The sequence below is a fragment of the Calonectris borealis genome, chromosome 11, assembly GCF_964195595.1.
Source record: "Calonectris borealis chromosome 11, bCalBor7.hap1.2, whole genome shotgun sequence".
Lineage (NCBI taxonomy): Eukaryota > Metazoa > Chordata > Aves > Procellariiformes > Procellariidae > Calonectris > Calonectris borealis.
Window position 1 is genome coordinate 8,792,251 of NC_134322.1, and position 16,805 is coordinate 8,809,055.

At 50.3% G+C, this 16,805-nt stretch overlaps 1 protein-coding gene across 3 annotated transcripts in view; it reads right to left on the reverse strand.

Moving 5' to 3' along the window:
- NTRK3 (neurotrophic receptor tyrosine kinase 3) overlaps window positions 1-16,805 on the reverse strand; it is a 219,728-nt gene that overhangs the window by 166,312 nt on the left and 36,611 nt on the right. For all 3 annotated transcript variants that reach the window (XM_075159884.1, XM_075159883.1, XM_075159885.1), the window contains exon 3: window positions 16,455-16,526. In XM_075159884.1, the coding sequence (XP_075015985.1) occupies window positions 16,455-16,526 (72 nt within the window). The remainder of the gene's footprint in view (window positions 1-16,454; window positions 16,527-16,805) is intronic.

Genomic DNA, 16,805 nt, shown 5'->3' on the forward strand with positions numbered 1-16,805 from the left:
CTGCAGCCATGGCTGGGCAATGCCAGGTCTCTCCTTCCCAATCCATTCACCTTCCCCCCCATCCAGCCGCTTCTCCCCAGCAGGCTGAATCACACTACCCATCGTTCTCCAGCCACTCCCAAATACTTCTCAGCCCCAATCTCCTTACCCATGTCCAAATTTCCTACAATCTTCCCTGCCTTTACGTCCTCCCATCCAACCCAGTACCCCAACAAGAGCTGCCGCTCCTCATCTCCCCTATATGCTTCCAAACATGCTCTGCAAAACTTCTCCCCTCCAACTAGATCAAGAGCCATTTCTGCCTACATAAGGAAACATCCCAGACCAAAATCAAGTCTTCCAAGCAAAATCTGCTCTTTGACAAAGTTTCTTTCCCTCCACAAAAGGAGGGTGCAGGTGCTCTGCAACAGAAACATCACCAGTATTTTCTAGCTTGAGCAAAACAGCCCATTTTCCCCCCCTCCATCCACCACTTCAAACATCTGAGGTTTTTATTTGAACCTAGAAAGAAATAATAATAAAAAAAGTCAGCCAGGAGCAGGCATTCAACACAGAAAACTTCAGCCTGAGCAATTAAAATCTGGCAGAGTTATAGGAAAGTGGAAGCAGTCCTGTAGCAGAGCGTGCCAGACAACCTTTATAACAGCCTGTGCCTCAGCTCCACCTGTAATAAAATACGGCACATCACGCGCCGAGGAAACACGGGGTGAGGGAAGCAAAACGCCTTCCCTGCGTATTTCTCAGAAGCAAACAGGAGCCGGTCTCTCTCAGGACAGACCTGCCACCAGGGCTCCTGGAGCACATTCAAACTGCTTCTTTGCCATGGGACATTTTCTCCATCATTCACACACAAGACGCTATTTTCCACAAAGACAGTCTTTAGAAATAGCTGCCAGGCTCCTTTTTGCCTCCAGAGCAGGTTTCAAAAGAGTTGGGTAGGGAGGAGGGGTTGGATGAAGCTCGCCTGGACCAGGTCCAGGGCAGCAGACACCCAACCCACCCGTGACTCAGGCTCAACACCAGTCCGCTCTCCTCCCGCCGCAGCAGCCGTGCTCCTAAGACTCCTGCTTTGCAGGTGGCTCGTTACACCATATCCCCACCAGCTTTCTCCAACAACCCCATGCACACCTCAAACGTGGGACATTATCACTGAGTGACAGCAAAGTCCCAGTTCTTGCTCTCTCCCTCCATCCATTGTCCTCCTGTGCTTGAAAAGAGGTGGGTGGACGTGGGACAAGAGAGGGATCTGGATCCGTGCAGCCCAGAACAAGTGGAATTTAGTGCAAGAGGAGACGGCAGGTTTTCTCTTCCCTCAATTACTCAGCAGCCCAAAGTGTTTCCACTATTAAAGGCATTTTTATTCAGCTAAATTAAGCTGGATGCCTCATTAATGAGACCAACAAGCAGGAGCCCCTGTAATTAAACTGTAAGCTATATTACGTGGTTCAGCCCAAAGCAATGGCAGAAATGCTGCTGCTGGGGAGGGACCCTCCTCGCCTGTCCCTCCTCCACGCATCTCCATCCTCCGCTCGCCCTTATTTCCAACCTGACACATTTACTTCTGCATGAGAAAAGTTTTTCACACATTTTAATAACACGGTGCCACCCTGAAAATCCTGATGGGGGGGGGGGGAGGGGGGGGAGATTAACTGTGCAGAGCAGCTGGGGCTGAGGGAGCACGAGCGACTGCCTGGCAGAAATGAGAGGCAAGATGCACATCCTCAGCTGCGGTCCCCAGTGCTGGATATGCCGGTGGCACCGCGTGGGACTCCCTTGATATCCCCTGTGCTCTGGGCACAAAGGGTGCTTCCCATCATCTCACAGCTCGCTGCAGCCTTGGCTGCGGATAAGAAAATGTCAGCAGCCTCACATGCTGCTGTAGGGGTAGGGGTAACTCCATCTGGGCTTCATTTCTGCAGCAAGTACACTGCCTCAGCTCTGGGTTTGAACAACAGAAACACTGGAAAGTCACTCTGGGGCTTGTTCGTCCCTGCCAGGTAACTCCAGTGACCTCTAAAAGCAATGTTGTACTCCCCATCGCCCGCCCTGCCCTCCTCCTCCTGCTCTCTCCTTTTCCTGTTTAGTAAGCAACTTTGCTCATTAAAGGAAAAAAACATACTGTCCTCCCTTAATGAATGTGCTAAAATTATTCCAGCAAGTACCAGAAGCTGTGGCAGTACAGGCCTCCCCACAAATCAGGCTCTGCAAATATTAGACTCAATTGAAATCTCCAATAGCTCAGCACAAAGCCCCAGCAGGACGTGCTTGAGATAGAGCCTGCAAAAGCACCGGGCAATGCCAAGCGCCTGCAAGCCTCGCACGCCCGGAAAGCAGAGTTAGCAGAACAGGACACGGTGTTAAATTGGTCAGCCTGAGATTTCATAGGTGCCAGCAGTTCTCCTGTTTGTGCTCCCTGTCCGGGCTCAGCACCAGGACATGTGTATTGGTGCTATGGAGGGGTAAGACAGTTTACAGAGGTCCTCCAGCCATGGTCTGGCATTAGCTACAGTCCAGTTCTGCTCCTCAAGCAACTCCTTAGCAACACCCAGGTCTTTACTGACCCCAAACACAGCAGAATCAAAAAGCCTCCAAGGTTCAATCTTCCTTTGTGAGTTTGACCAGCGTAACTAACTCCTTTCTCACGTCCATAGGTACTGTCCTGTGCCTTGTAAGGCACACAGCATGTCCCATCACATTACCATCTCATTCCCCCCGAATTATTTCTTGTTCTAGGGCTAGAGCCAGAATTTTTAATAATTTCCCAAACTCAAAGCATCCTGCATCAGAGGAGAGCAAGAAACCATCATCAGTGACACACAAGAAGAGACCCTGCCACTCCACATGCACACCCGCTAGCCCTGGAGGTGCGATGCCGGAGGAGGAACCACCAACTCCTCTGTATCTCCCAGTTGCACGACCTTGATTCGTAAAATCCCAGCTGTCACTGAAACAGGGCTGAAGGAGGTGGAAGGGGCTGGTCTCCTGCATTGTTCTTTAAACAATAGCATTACAAAACAGAAGTTGTGAGCAAGTGGGAAGGCGTAAGGCACCACGCCTCCACCAGCAGCACATCGGCCCCACGCCTCTCCTTCCACTGCCTTTGCCAACACAGCAAGCCATCTCCTGCTGCTGCCTTCATCCCAGCCCATCCCAAAACACTTTAAAGGCCATTTTAAAGGCCATCTCCAACCCCATGACGCTTCCACACCCTCCAAGTGATCTCTTCTGAGGCATCTCCCAGCTGCATGAAGCTTTGTTTGGAGAAAAATCACCCCTCAGAGCTTGTTGTTGCTCACAGTTTTGGTTCAGCACACGGTACAGATGGGAAGCCGTCACCTCCCCTATGCTTCGGGGTGGATCAGATGCAGGGATCTGGCCCTCTGGACTACAGTCATCTCTCCCTTGTTGTGTGCAGTTTCCACTGCTCTTCTCCAAAGACATCTGGGCTCTCAGAGGACTCGAGGAAAGGTTAAAAGCTGGGTCAACCCTGCAGTTGCTTTCCCTTTGCCTGCCAGCTTCCCTGCAGGGCAGAGTCCAGCAGCATCCATGGAACATGTCAGTCTTCTGCTCAAAGCAAAGAAAATTAACCTGCAACAGGCAAGAGCCCTTCCCCACGGCTGCCCTTCTGCAGCTGAGATGTCTTCAGGGCTGCTCTGCCCCCACCCCATCTTTTCTCTCCCAAACTGTAGTAACTTTAAATCCATTAAGCCTGGTTTATAACTGTATGCTGGGCTTTTCTCCCGCTTCGGCATACAGAAATAATATGGAGATGGGCGCCGACTGAGAACAAGGGTTGCCAGCTGACAGCTCCAGCAAGGGGTTGGGTTTATCCTGCCTGTTTGCTTCAAATTGCATGTTTCTTTGAGCTAGGAGCAGAGAACGACTGCCTCCCACTCGCAGGTTGCCAGTGGACCCAGAGCAAACCTGACCGCTGTGTGCGAGAGAAGGGAGCTCTGTGCCGCGGCAAGGCAGAGCTCGAGGGATGGTACGGGGAGAGCCATGCCCGAGGGGCATTTCCCAGCATTCCCAGTATGTGGTGACACCAGACCCCAAACATGTGCCCTCCCAGGCTCCTGCGTGTTTCCCACCGCCTCTCCCTTGAATACACTGAAGCAGCGTCGTGGTTTAACCTGGCAGGCAGCCAAATACCACGCAGCCGCTCACTCACTCCCCCCACCCCCAGCGGGACGGGGAGAGAATCGGAAGGGTAAGAGTGAGAAAAACTCGTGGGTTGAGATAAAGACAGTTTAATAGAACAGAAAAAGAGAAAATAATAATGATAATGATAAAATATACAAAATGAGTGATGCACAATGCAATTGCTCACCACCCGCGCTGACCGATAACCAAGTAGCGATCGGTACTTCCTGCATCACGCCTACCCTTCATATACTGAGCATGACGTCACATGGTATGGAATACCCCATTGGCCAGCTGGACTGGCTGTCCTGATTATGTTCCCTCCCATCTTGTGTACCTAGCTCAGTCAGTAGGCACGGGAGCTGTCCTTGGACTAGGAGGGCACTTAGCAACAACTGAAAACATCAGTGTTATCAACATTCTCCTCATACTAAATCCAAAACACAGCACTAGGAAGAAATTTAACCCTATCTCAGCTGAAACCAGGACAAGCAGCAAGGACAGGCACTCGGGAGGTACCACCCCAGCTGGGACGTCACCCCAAATGCGTCCCAGGCAGGCACTGGGAGAGCTGGACAAGGTCCACACAAGAGCCTCAACTTCAACACATTGACCCCAGAGCTGTTGGGACAGGATCTGGTCCTCCTGCACCCTCCTGAACTAGGGCTGTGCTCTCAGCTGTTAGAGGGGTCTTGCATCAGATTTATATCAGAAAAAAAAATCCCCACCTACCTGGATGTCCAGAAAACAGTGAGCCCTGAATAATCTCAAACACTGCTCTCGCAGTGGGGGGTAGTAAAGAGAAAAGTTAAAGCTGTGCCTGAGCCCCAATTTGCCTGCCTCGGGGAGGGTGTCAGAGGCTGCAATGGGCTGGGACGGTACCAACGGCTCTGCAGAGCCTCTGAAGAAAGGAAAGGGTACAAATACGAATATATATATATATATATACACACACACATATATATATGTCTCCCAGCAATAGCAAAACAACAGGGCATAAGGCAGGCTAAGCTCTCGGCAGACACTGCTAAATGGTTTCCAATTAATTAACTGATTACATGATAGAACAGAAGGGGATTCAAGTGAGTGCTGTTGACCTTTAAGAATAATTAATATCATCAGGATCGCAAAACTCGTCCAAGAAAAATAATTAGGAAGATTCTAATATTGCCTCCAAAGCCACATCGAAGGGGGAGAGGAAGGTTCTGGGTAATTCAGAAATACAATTCCCAAGTATTTGCTAGCAAACCCATTTCTCCCTTACGCTTGCTTCCGCCTGCAGAGCTCACACACACACGTGCTTTTTCCCTACCCCCAGTGAACCCTCCCTCTCCTCTCCAGATCCATTTTCCCCATCACCTTTTCTACACCCCATCCCCTTTTCTACACCCCATCCCCTTTTCTACACCCCATCCCCTTTCTGCTCCATTTCAAACTTCTTTCCTAATGACTTCTTGCTCCAATCCTTTCTTGCAACCCTCTCTCTCCAGACCGGTTCCTGTCCCTTCCACAGCCGCATCCCCGCCCCTGCTCATCTTTGACCAGCCCCGAGCTCCGTGCTCTGCCTTCCTGCACTTCAGGAAGGAGCCCTGGACCTTCCACATGACATGGATTCACTTTTTATCTCCAGTCACCACTGGCAGCTTCATAGGTTGACAGAAGGCAAGGGCTACACGTAATCCCAAAAAAGCCCTTCCCCGCTTTTCCTCAGCAGTCAAATCCATCACAGAGGCTGGTCCGGGAAACAGATGCAAGAGATGCACAGCAGCAGAAGAAAGTGAAAGATGGGGAACTCGTGACTCCCTTTTCTCCCATTACACCTCATCAAGCACATGAATACTCCTACCTCACTATATTTTTCCTTGCTTCTCCTCTTCCAGTTTGCTTGGCCCACAGGTCCTGCATGGGAGAGGGGCTGGAAAGCCATTGAGCCAGGCAGGAATTGCGGTGGTGAGCTTCCCAGGGAAGGTCGCTTGAACACACTGGAAGGGAGGTTGCATGAGCAACTAACATTTCTTACGAGGGAAGAGTGAGAAAAAACACAGCCCTGGAATGAAACCCACCTTTGCAGCGAATAAATTTCCTCTGCTGCTTATTATCGTTAAAACTTCTGTGGCTTGACACTTCACTAAATTATAGATAAAAGGAAAAATGGTCTTCCTGGGCTCAGAGAAGCAGCCTGCTGCCAAAGAGCTGTGTTTACACCAACTAATGAAAAGAAAGCCTGCCATTAGCCTACAGCATTCGCCCCACCTCGCTGGGGAGCAGAGCTACCTGCACCCACAGCACAGGGGGCCTGGGAGCAGCGGCTGGACGCCATGAGGGACCAGAGCTGGGGAGAACGCAGGGGCAGTGGGCTGGCGTGGAGAGGTGCACGCGTGGGGAACGGGGGACCAAAGGGACCACGCCATCAACCAGCAGAGATGGCAGCTGCCACCTCCCACGCTGCACAGAGGCTCCTGGCCGCAGCAGGAGGTGAGGCTGACGTGCTCCAGCTACGCCTCATCAAACAGCAAGAAAAACACTCAGCTTAGGAGACAGACAGCACCAAGCAGGGAGCTGCCTCGCACCAGACTGCTGCTTCCCTCCAGGAGCCCCTGGGGTGGGGATGCGGAGTAGGGAGACACCTGGGAGCACACCTGAGCACGGGCATAGCCTTTTGGGTAGAAATGCTCCTGTTTGCAGCAGCTGAGCACACAGGGAGGAGTGAATCCTCTGAGCAGAGACTGCCTGCAGCTACACCTGAGCCGTGGTATGATGTGCCTCATCACAGCCCCAGGCACACTGGGCTGAGGGGAACAGGGAACTGCTGGTGACTTAATACAGAGTCCAGCAAAGCCTGCTTGCTACACTCCTCACTTATAACCATCCCAAAAGCAGAAACGTGTTTTGTCTTTGACAATTAGCTCTGTCAAAAAACACAAGAATGTCTGGACACGGCAGTTACATGTTTCCTGCTCTTCTCAATACATGTTGTACTTAAACAGGAGAAGTACCTTTCACCCACCCTTTATCTTCAAATATTGGTCACTGTGAGGAATATTTTCAAATGAAAAGACTAATCACCATGAAGCACCGAGTGCTTCAGACTGCAGCAGGCATTCCTTCATTATTCTGAGACAGCAAATTACCCACAATTATCAACACGCACAACTGGATACAACAAACATTTAGCCAAAGCCCACGGGTTGCGGTCGCAGTGAGGCTGGATGGCAGTTCTCCTGGAGAACTACTCATGTGAGAAAGCCACCGACAGCAGCGGCGTAGCGGTGCTGCAAGACGACTCCATTCACGCTGCAGAACAAAACCAGTTCCAGGAGCCACTGCAGTTCAGAAAGTTTATATTGCATCTGTCAAACAGGCATCTCAGCAGACTTCATAGTGGGAGAGATGGAAGAATAAAGGTGCAGCTGGTAGTGATACCAGGCTGGCCATCCCTCAGGTGGGCTCACATCTGATGGCTTGATCTATCCTGCACCTGCAGCCAGGTGTGCACAGCCACTGCTCCACTCACTGCCCTGGGGTGCTTGGCTGGGGCTGGAAGGGGAATGAGGTTGTTCCAAGAGAAGGGCAAAGGAGGCAGCGGGGGCAGGCAGGGAGGCCAAGCTGCAGGTTGGGGCTAGGCAAGAGGCAGGGAAGCTGGGAGGCTTCAGTGCGGGCAGGGAGGCTGGGTCAGAGGCCAGGCTGCAAGCAGAGAAGCAGGGAGGGCCAAGAGGCCTGGACAAGGCTAGAGGCCAGGGCCCATGCTGCAGGCAGGTGGCTGGGGCTGGTTCCAGGCTGCAGGCAGAGGGGTCAGAGCTGATCTGGCAGCAGGGAGGCCCAGCTGCAGGCAGAGAAGACAGAAGGCTGGAGAACTGGGTTGGAGGCAGGGAGGCCTGGAAATCTGGAAGGTGGGAGGCAGAGAGGCCAAGTCACAGGCAGGAAAGGCCAGGTCTGGGTTGAAGGCTGGGAAGCAGGGAAGCTCAGCTGCAGGCAGCAAGATCGGCATCTGAGTTGGAAGCCAGGAGGCCGGGGCCGCAGGCAGGGAGGCCCAGAGGTTGGTGCAGGCAGGGAGGTTGGTGGTGCAGGCAGGGAGGCCCAGAGGCTGGTGCAGGCAGGGAGGTTGGTGGTGCAGGCAGGGAGGTTGGTGGTGCAGGCAGGGAGGCCCAGAGGCTGGTGCAGGCAGGGAGGCCGGGAGCCTGCCGGCCCTGTCCGTGGTGCTGAAGCGCGGCCCCGCAGGGCGCACGGTGCCGGGCACGGCCCCACCCCACGGGACACCCGTGGGCACCAGCAGAGCTGCCTGGGGAGCAGACTCGGGAAAGGCCATGCATGACCTCACGGCATGCCGGAGGACAGCAGACATGAAACATCCTCATCCTCAGTCACTAGCAAGTCTTCAGACATGGTTACCCACAGCTCCTGGGGAAGACAAACCTCTGGCTCTTGCTGGCAGCCTTGTAAATATCCCACGGTCTCTTGCATCTGACATAATTCACAGTTCATCCCTTCGCAAATACAATTGGGGGGAGGGGTTGTTGGGAAACTCCACCCCCTCGCCCAGTTTTCTAATAAAATTTTATAATTCCAATAAAACACACGACTGCCTAACTTAATGACATTTAAATTCTTGCCTAGTCACACACCATCATGAATTAATGTCCCATCATTCTTGCCCTGTCATATCTTATTGCTCAAATAACATATGATTTTAATGTTTCTATTTTTCTGCCCTGGTACTTATTGCCTGTACATCAAAAAGGCAAAGGCAGCCTTGCAAGCATACTGTTAGTAAACCAGTGTCATGGAAAGAAAAATCTCAGGTGAGATAACTTGTGCGGTCACTTAACTTTCACTTATCCTGCCATAATTGTTCACTCTCTCTCCCAGCAGCTTTCAGGCAGGTTTCCATGTCCTCAGGTCTCTTTTGGGGCGGGTCCTCCTCCCTGTGCAGCACCTCTCACACTGGCATAGGCAGGTAAGACATGCCTTGCACTACATCTAGTCAACTGAGCCACAGGGTTTGGGAAGCAAGCAAAAGGGACAGACAGAGGCTGTTTCTGGAGTACCTCCGTGCTGCAGTGACCTCAGAAGCCTAGGAACAAGATCCAGTCCTTGTCATGCCCAAATCTCCAGAAATGAGCTCATTCTGTGCTGCTGGTGATCTCGGAGATGTGGTGAGGTTTAACCAAGACATAACTACACCTCATCTTCAGGATGACATCCGAGAGAAATGTTTGGCCTCTCTTTGAAGGGAAGCTCACAACAAGGCACCCATCAGGCTGTTGTTGTACAGTAAGAACTATGTCACAGAGGACTAGTCCTCCAAAAACCCCAACTTGTCTAAAGTTCACATTTTACCCCAACCCTGAAACAAGGTTTGTAAAAAGACACACAAACACACACACGCCCCCATGTAGGAACAGCCTCATTCAAGACATCCCCAGAATTGTCTGTGGCCTTTTTTAAAGAGGGGATGAGAGAAACCAAGACCTTTGCAAATCACAGTTGCCCATTTCACACGTCTGCCGAAAGACAATTGATCAAGCTTCAGAAAGGGAAATAAGTCTCATAGGCACACAATGCAGCTGGAAAGAACATCTGAACATTTCAAAGGAAGGAAGGAGAGACAAAGCCACAGCAAAATCCTGAGAGCGCAGGTACCAGAGTGATAGGCATAATGTAAGAATCTGAGCAGGCAACAAATATTTGTGATAGTGTTATTATAACTCATCTTACATTGCAACAGCATCCCACAATTCAAGGCCAGGTTTCACTAGAAACTGTACAAGGTGTTACACTGCATATAGATCAAATAAAAGCTGAGGAAACAAATGTTATTATTCCTGGTTTTCAGATGCGGAACCAAGGCAGGACAAGTCTTGCCGCAAGGTGCACAGTGCTTGAGTTGGGAACTTTCTTTCTTAGGTCCCACTAGAGCACATCAGTCACAAACTCACGGCTCAGCCTCCTTTTACAATACAATAAACCCTCTCCACAGCCGAGCGAAGCAGCCTGGAGCCAGGAATTAGTTACCCAGCCCTCTGAATGCAGGTCAAATGATTTCGACCCAGCCTGAAGGAAAGCCACAGTCCTGCAGGGAACAGGTCTTTTCTCTGGCCTTGTGCACAATGGCTGGTAAAACACAGGACCCACCTCTGCCGCTGCAGAAAAAGGAATAGCTGCAGTTAACTGCTTATCAGTCACCTGCGGTAAGGACTGGGAATAAACATGCCATCAAACCACTGCTGCTGATTAGCATTTCAGCAAGGACCTGCGCTACACTGGCATCCAGGGGACAAAGCAGATGGGGGGTGGGGGTGGAACAGGAAAGTTTATGGAAGCAGAGGAGATGTTACTGCTGTTTATTTTAGTGACTGCGCTATAAGCATGCCTAGCATTTTATAGAAGAACTAGAGACACGTGGGGAAAAATGCCTTCCTGAGTAAATCACAGCAGAAAGGTTTGCTCCTAGAAGGGGCTGGAGCAGGAACATCCTTAGAGTACAAACGGGAATCAAAGGGTACCCAAGCTGCCCGCCTGATTAGGGATAGTAAAGGAACATTCACCTAACGGAAATTAAAGGCTGTTTAAATCTTTCTCATACTTCTTATTTTGCCTGTATTCATGGAGAAATTCAGTTCCTATTTAGTCCATTTGCAAATGGACTAAATTAATCACATTAAACTATCAAGGAGGTGGTTTAGGTAAATGCGTTTTACTTCAGCCTCCCAGTGAGCTAAGAACTTACATATAGTCACATACTGTGCCTCGGCTGATACACACGGACTTGTTAGGCTGCACTGACTCGAGAGTATGGACGGGAAATCAAGAGCAATTAACACATGACAGTTTGGGTTAGGAGGAGAATGCCAGGATGGGTATGACAACAGTGCAGTGATGAAAGGACAATGCAGGGAGAAATCATCAGGAAGGAGGAAGAAGGGTAATAGGACATCCAGGATCAAGCGGAGGGTTGCAGGCAGTCACGGGGCCTGGAGCTGGTTACAGGAAGAGAGCAAAAGAGAGTTTAACACTGCTTCATATAAAAGAATGGCTCTTCCAGAGCTAGGCAATAGATCATTAACTACAAAGCAGGGGAAAATGACCCTCAAGCCATGACCGAGAGGGAACAGGGCTATACTTGCAATAATTCAGTGTCTGATATTTTGTTTATTTCTTTATTTAGTGCAAGATCTCGATCAAGCTCCCAGACACACAAAGCAAAGAAGGTGAACCTTGCCAGCTTTGCAAGATGGTTGCCTGCAGCCCTTCAAAAGCACACGGGCCTCAGTTGCTGAAGGGCTTCGAGTGCTGTCCTGAAACAGCACTGAAGAGGGCAGAGAGCGACTCACCAACCTTGTGCTGCCTCAGCCACCTCAGTTTTCAGGGGATGCAGCCCTGTTTCTTTCCTATCAAAGCCTAAAACCATAACACATCTCTGGGAATTCCCATGTCAAAGCTACAAACTACATCCAATACCAGGGTACCAGTTCGTATGACACTGCACATGGCTAACCCCATCCTCAAAAAAAAACACAACCTACAGAGGAAGTTCTGGGAGGCTCCAGATTAATCACAGCTCAAGTTTGCGTATGAAAACAAGCCCATAGATCAACCAGCTCAATCTTTCACCAGGCAAAGCAGGTCCCTGAGCATTCCTGCCAGCACCTTCCAGATCTTCCCCAATCCTCATTTTTGGGAGAAAAAGACTGACAGGATCACACAGATAAAAATGCCTGTGGAGCAGAAGATAATCTGACCATACCATATTCAAAAAACAGTTACACTCAGCACAAAGTACTCCAGGGCCTCCATGTTTAAGACTCTTGGGTGAAGATTGGAAGAGAAAGCTTGATCCTCAACCCCATCCTTACTCTGGCAGGCAGCACTGAGAGAGCGCTCTTTGACAGGAGCTGTGTCTTGGCCAGCCCACAAACCAATTTAGAGCATGTATAAACCTCCAGAAGACAGTTTAAGAGGAGCCTCTGAATGCAGACAGAAATAGCAATTATTAATTTTCTAAATAGAAATCTGACTACTTAAGCCTTATTTAAAAGTGTGCCTGTCTCTATAATTACACAGCCTTAATTTGTTTTCTTTACTACACAATAAATAAGGTGTGCACAATTACCCTCTGCAAATACAAGGCAGTGCCTCCTGACTGGCTGGCTGAGTACGCAACCGCTCAGGAAACATTTAGAGGGAATCACAGTCTCGCAAGTACCTGCTTCCCAGTAAAGGGGGACTCAGGCACTGCAAATGTCAACTTGTCTAGCCCTAGGCACAACCTGCTGGGAGCCCACTCTCCTACATGCACAGCTCTACTGTCCCACAGCCAGCGAAGGCAGGACACTTTGGCCAGCAGCAAACAGGTCCTGTCCTCTCCTGTGCACTGATTCCTGGTGCACTGCGAAGCTAAGCTCTCCTGTGGACTTCCCAGTGCCTAATGAGGAATGTGATAATGTTGTATTCTTCCCAAGGCACTACAACAACCTCTCTTTACTACTGCTCTGCCTATTTTCATGATACATGTAGGAACTTGATATCCTCATGACTTGTAATCCTCTATCTAGTTCAAATAAATTGGCCAAAGCATTCCAGTGTTATTAGGAGAAGGACAGAGAAAGTGAGAGCGTGCAAGACTTTTTCCTCAATAAGCTGTGCTAAACACAGCGACATAGTAAATATGTATTCACATGGTTTATATGTCTCAAATTTAGGAACCATATCATCCTAAAGTTTTCTTGTACAGCCTCAAGCCAAAGACTGAGGTTTTCTGTCAACACCAAACATTTCCTACATTCACCTGCGTTGCCTGCTAACACTAACTTCCACAAATCTTGGCTACAAGGGCTCAGTTTTCCACAGCCTAGACCTGCTGGTCCTTGCATCCAGTGCATGGTGTTCTCCAGGACCATCCCCGTATTAGCCAAAGGGCTGTCAAAGCTGCACAGAAATGGGACCAGGAACCCACCAATGCAACTTTGCCCAGCGAGACCACCTCCAGTGAGGGCACAAAATGACACTGGATGATATCCAGTTTAGATCAGACCCACATCCATCCCCATTCAACATCCAGCCAGTACTTGTTCTGGACGGAGTCAACTGCTTCAACCCAACTGCATTAAGAGGTAGATCCGCGTTGCAAAACCCACTGTTGTATTTTGGATTAATTGCCTCTGCAGCAGTGATAGGCTTCACAGCACCGACAATGAGAGCGCCCTACCTCTCCCCATTCAAGGAGAGGGGAGAGGGATCCAAAGCTATTTCTAGATCCATCCCCCTTGCTCCCAGTCACCCACTGCTCCTTCACTGATTAAGTTGGCCTCAAGCCCCTTACAGTTATACAGTTAATTTCAAACCTTAAAGGACAGGCATGACCCTGCCAGGCTGCACTTTGAAGCACTTTGAGGTCTACCATTTGGGCAACTGAACGCTGAAAATCCCCTTCATGGGTTTCTCACCTTTCCTCCCTGACTGTGATGGGGAAGGGGGAAAAAAAACAAGCCAAACCTCATGCAGAACCATTATCTTAAACAAACCCCCACAAACCTGAGCTCCTGCAATTAGAGCTGGGATAAGTGATCTGCTTGTGATTGCACAGCTGGGGTCTGAAGACAAGTATGTGCACAGAGGAAGGGCCAGAAATAGAAGTTGCTGGGAGAAGGCAGAGCTATCTGGCCCATCTGAGAGGAGGAAACCTTGATGAAAGGCACTAGGAAAAAACTCACTTCAGCAGGAGGCTGGGATTTAACCCAGAATGGGGACGGAGGGGGAAAAAACCAGCTTTTGACTCCTCACAATTGGTACATGAACTTCATGTGGAAAAATGCCTACTGCTGCTCAGACCCAGCTTGTAGCACTCTGCAAAGGTCCAGCCCCAGGTCCCCACCACACCGTGCCAGCTCTCCCCGGCAGTGTCATTTATTAGACACATTTGCCATCTTGTTGACTCAACTCCACCTGCAACCATCCAAACAGCCAGCAAAGGAGAAGGAAAACCAGGGTGGCAGCAATAACACATAGCAGTAACTCAACAAGTCTTAAGCACACCATCCCATGGTCCCCAGCCCCGTGCCCATCCAGCTGCAGCCAGCCCTGCCGCAAGGGGATTGGGGCAGTATCCCTCGCTCCTGTCGGCTACTGTACCTGGTTACGGCAGCCCAAGACTTACAGCAGAGCGACATTTCCATTAATCCTTTTATCCCTGGCTCCTATGTGCAGCGGCTGTAAAAAATGTCAGGCCCTCGGCGAGCTCCCCGGGAGGTAGCAGCTGTGGAGCAAGGAGGCACCCCGATGTGCTTGCATGGTGCCGTGGCCATGGAGGGGACCCCGGGCAGCACCAGGTGCTTGCCAGGCTGCACAAAGCCTCAGGAGCCACTGCACTTCCCCTCATCAGGGAGGGAGAACCCCAGAAAAAGCAGCCTAGCTGCAAGGGAGCAGTGGCACCGTGGCCCGAGAGCCTCTGGGGAGCAGGAGGGAGCCACCATCCCTGCAAGCACCAGGTCTCCATCCCCAGGTGCCCGGCATGTGCTGTGGGCGACATCCACCTTGCAAACATCCACGCTGCCAGGTCCTAGGAACAGCATTCAAAACCCACTGGCAAACACTAACCAAATAATATACTTACTTGCCTCGAGCTTCGAAAGGCAAGGAAAGAAAGATGTTAAGAACATGATCAATCTTACATGGCCCAAGCAGTAAACAAACACATATTTCATCACCACATACCAACCTTAACTCTTGACACAAGATGGATGTGAGTTTTTTTCCATCTCAAAAGTAATCTCAAAAGACAAAAACAAACACTTTTGGAAAAAGCAGCAGCAATTGCATGTGTACACATTAGCAACACATTCAGCCTCAAAATGAGCGTACGTGGCCTTCTAAACTCCTACGATATCCAAACTAATTTCATCAGGAATCAAATGTTATTCGTTTTATCTGCTAGATACATAAACAGCAACTGCACAATTGACAAACAACCCCCCAAAAAAAAATCAATGGGGAGAGGTATTCGGAGAGAACACTTCCCAGTAAAAAACAACTACAGAAAACACAAAGCAAACGCTACAAATCAAAATAACAAAGCACAGAAATCAGGAAAATCCCAGTGGTCAGCATTAAGGAGTGTTTATGATGACAAAATAAGCACTTCTTTAAATTCAAAAAGGCTCCGTGCTTGTTCACAATGCCCTTAACTATTCATGCCCTTTGGTACTGCAGATCTCCTATTTAGCAAGTACTTTACCGTCACTTAGCAACTGTAACTGCCTTTCCAAAAAGGAAGCTTTTGGGGTTTTTCAGTTCACATCATTTCCAAGCAGACATCAAAAGACAAATCTGTCCTGCTTTGCAGGTCGCATCTATCTCCCTCCGCCAGGACCATGCCCATATCGATGGCCACATGCATCTGCAGACTCAAACGGATGTGCGCTACAGCCGTTTTTCATGGAAGAAGCCACCAGCACAGGGATACACACACTCTCCATCCAGCCCATCAGCTCGTGCCCAAGGCCAGTGGCCTCTCACCAACCCCTTTTCACCTTTTATATCTATACCAGAGCTGAGAAGGGTTTGATCTCGGACACAGTCACTTTGACAAGTTATTTCAAGCCCATGGAGTGTCTTGCACACTGGCCTGAAATTCAGGCTTTCCTTTATCGCCTTGGGAAAAGTAAATACATACCTAGAAAAGAAATCAGTGCCCTTGGCCTCAAGGATGCGGGAATTCCCCGGGACACCGCACCCGCTGGCTAAAGATGCCCAACAGCTGGACATTTGTGCAATGTCCCATGATAACAGGATTCCAGCCTCTCCAGCACAAAACAGCCCTACCCCAGGCCTGCTGCAGATGCCAGTTTAAGAAGTCAATAATTAGGAGCAGAGCTGGCAGCCCCATGCTCCAGGATTTGTGCCGGAAAAGTGCCTTTTGGTTATAAGCTAACAAGTGGGGCAGGCTCCTCCGGATGTGTGCTGGGGTGTGCGGCCACCCCCCAAACTCTGCAGAAAGGGAAATGTGCACCAGCCACCGCAAGGCTGCTAACAACACAAGCGCTCATTAGGGCGGCAATCAAAGCCAGGGCAGTTATTAGAAAGCAAAACCCATCCGCTGCCCAGCAGGACTTCACCCCATCCTGCATCGCAGCCCATTGCACTTCCCTGCGCCTTTGCTTTTCCTTCTCCCGCCCTTTACCACCCTCTCCCTCCCTTTCCTCATCAGCATCCCCCTTCCCTCCGCAGCTCTCCCCGATGGGCACTTTGGGGATCTGCTTTGAGGATCGCCTTTCCACAGGGGGCAGAGGGAAAAGGAGGCAGGAGCTGCCAGCACTCACATGTAGCGCAGGTGAGGGTTCTTGGCAAAGGCGCGTGGCTGGATGTTTCGTAGTCCTGAGTTCCTGATTGTCCTGCAAAGAGATGCAGAAGGGCAGCAATGGAGTCAAGGGTGACGACTGCTCTAAAACCCTGTGCTCAGTGCCCGAGGTGCACTGGGAGCCCTGCGGTTTCCCCTCTGGGAAGAGGAACATCTCTTCCCAGACAGCCTCTATGAGTTACAAGCAAAGAGGAAATTGGGCTTTTCAGCTTCATCTGATATGGTGACAGCACAGGCTCAGCACAGAGCAGCTGCTGGGCAAGACTCTCCCCCCACATCCACCAAGGCTTGCTGGAGCGGCCCAGAGCTCCTC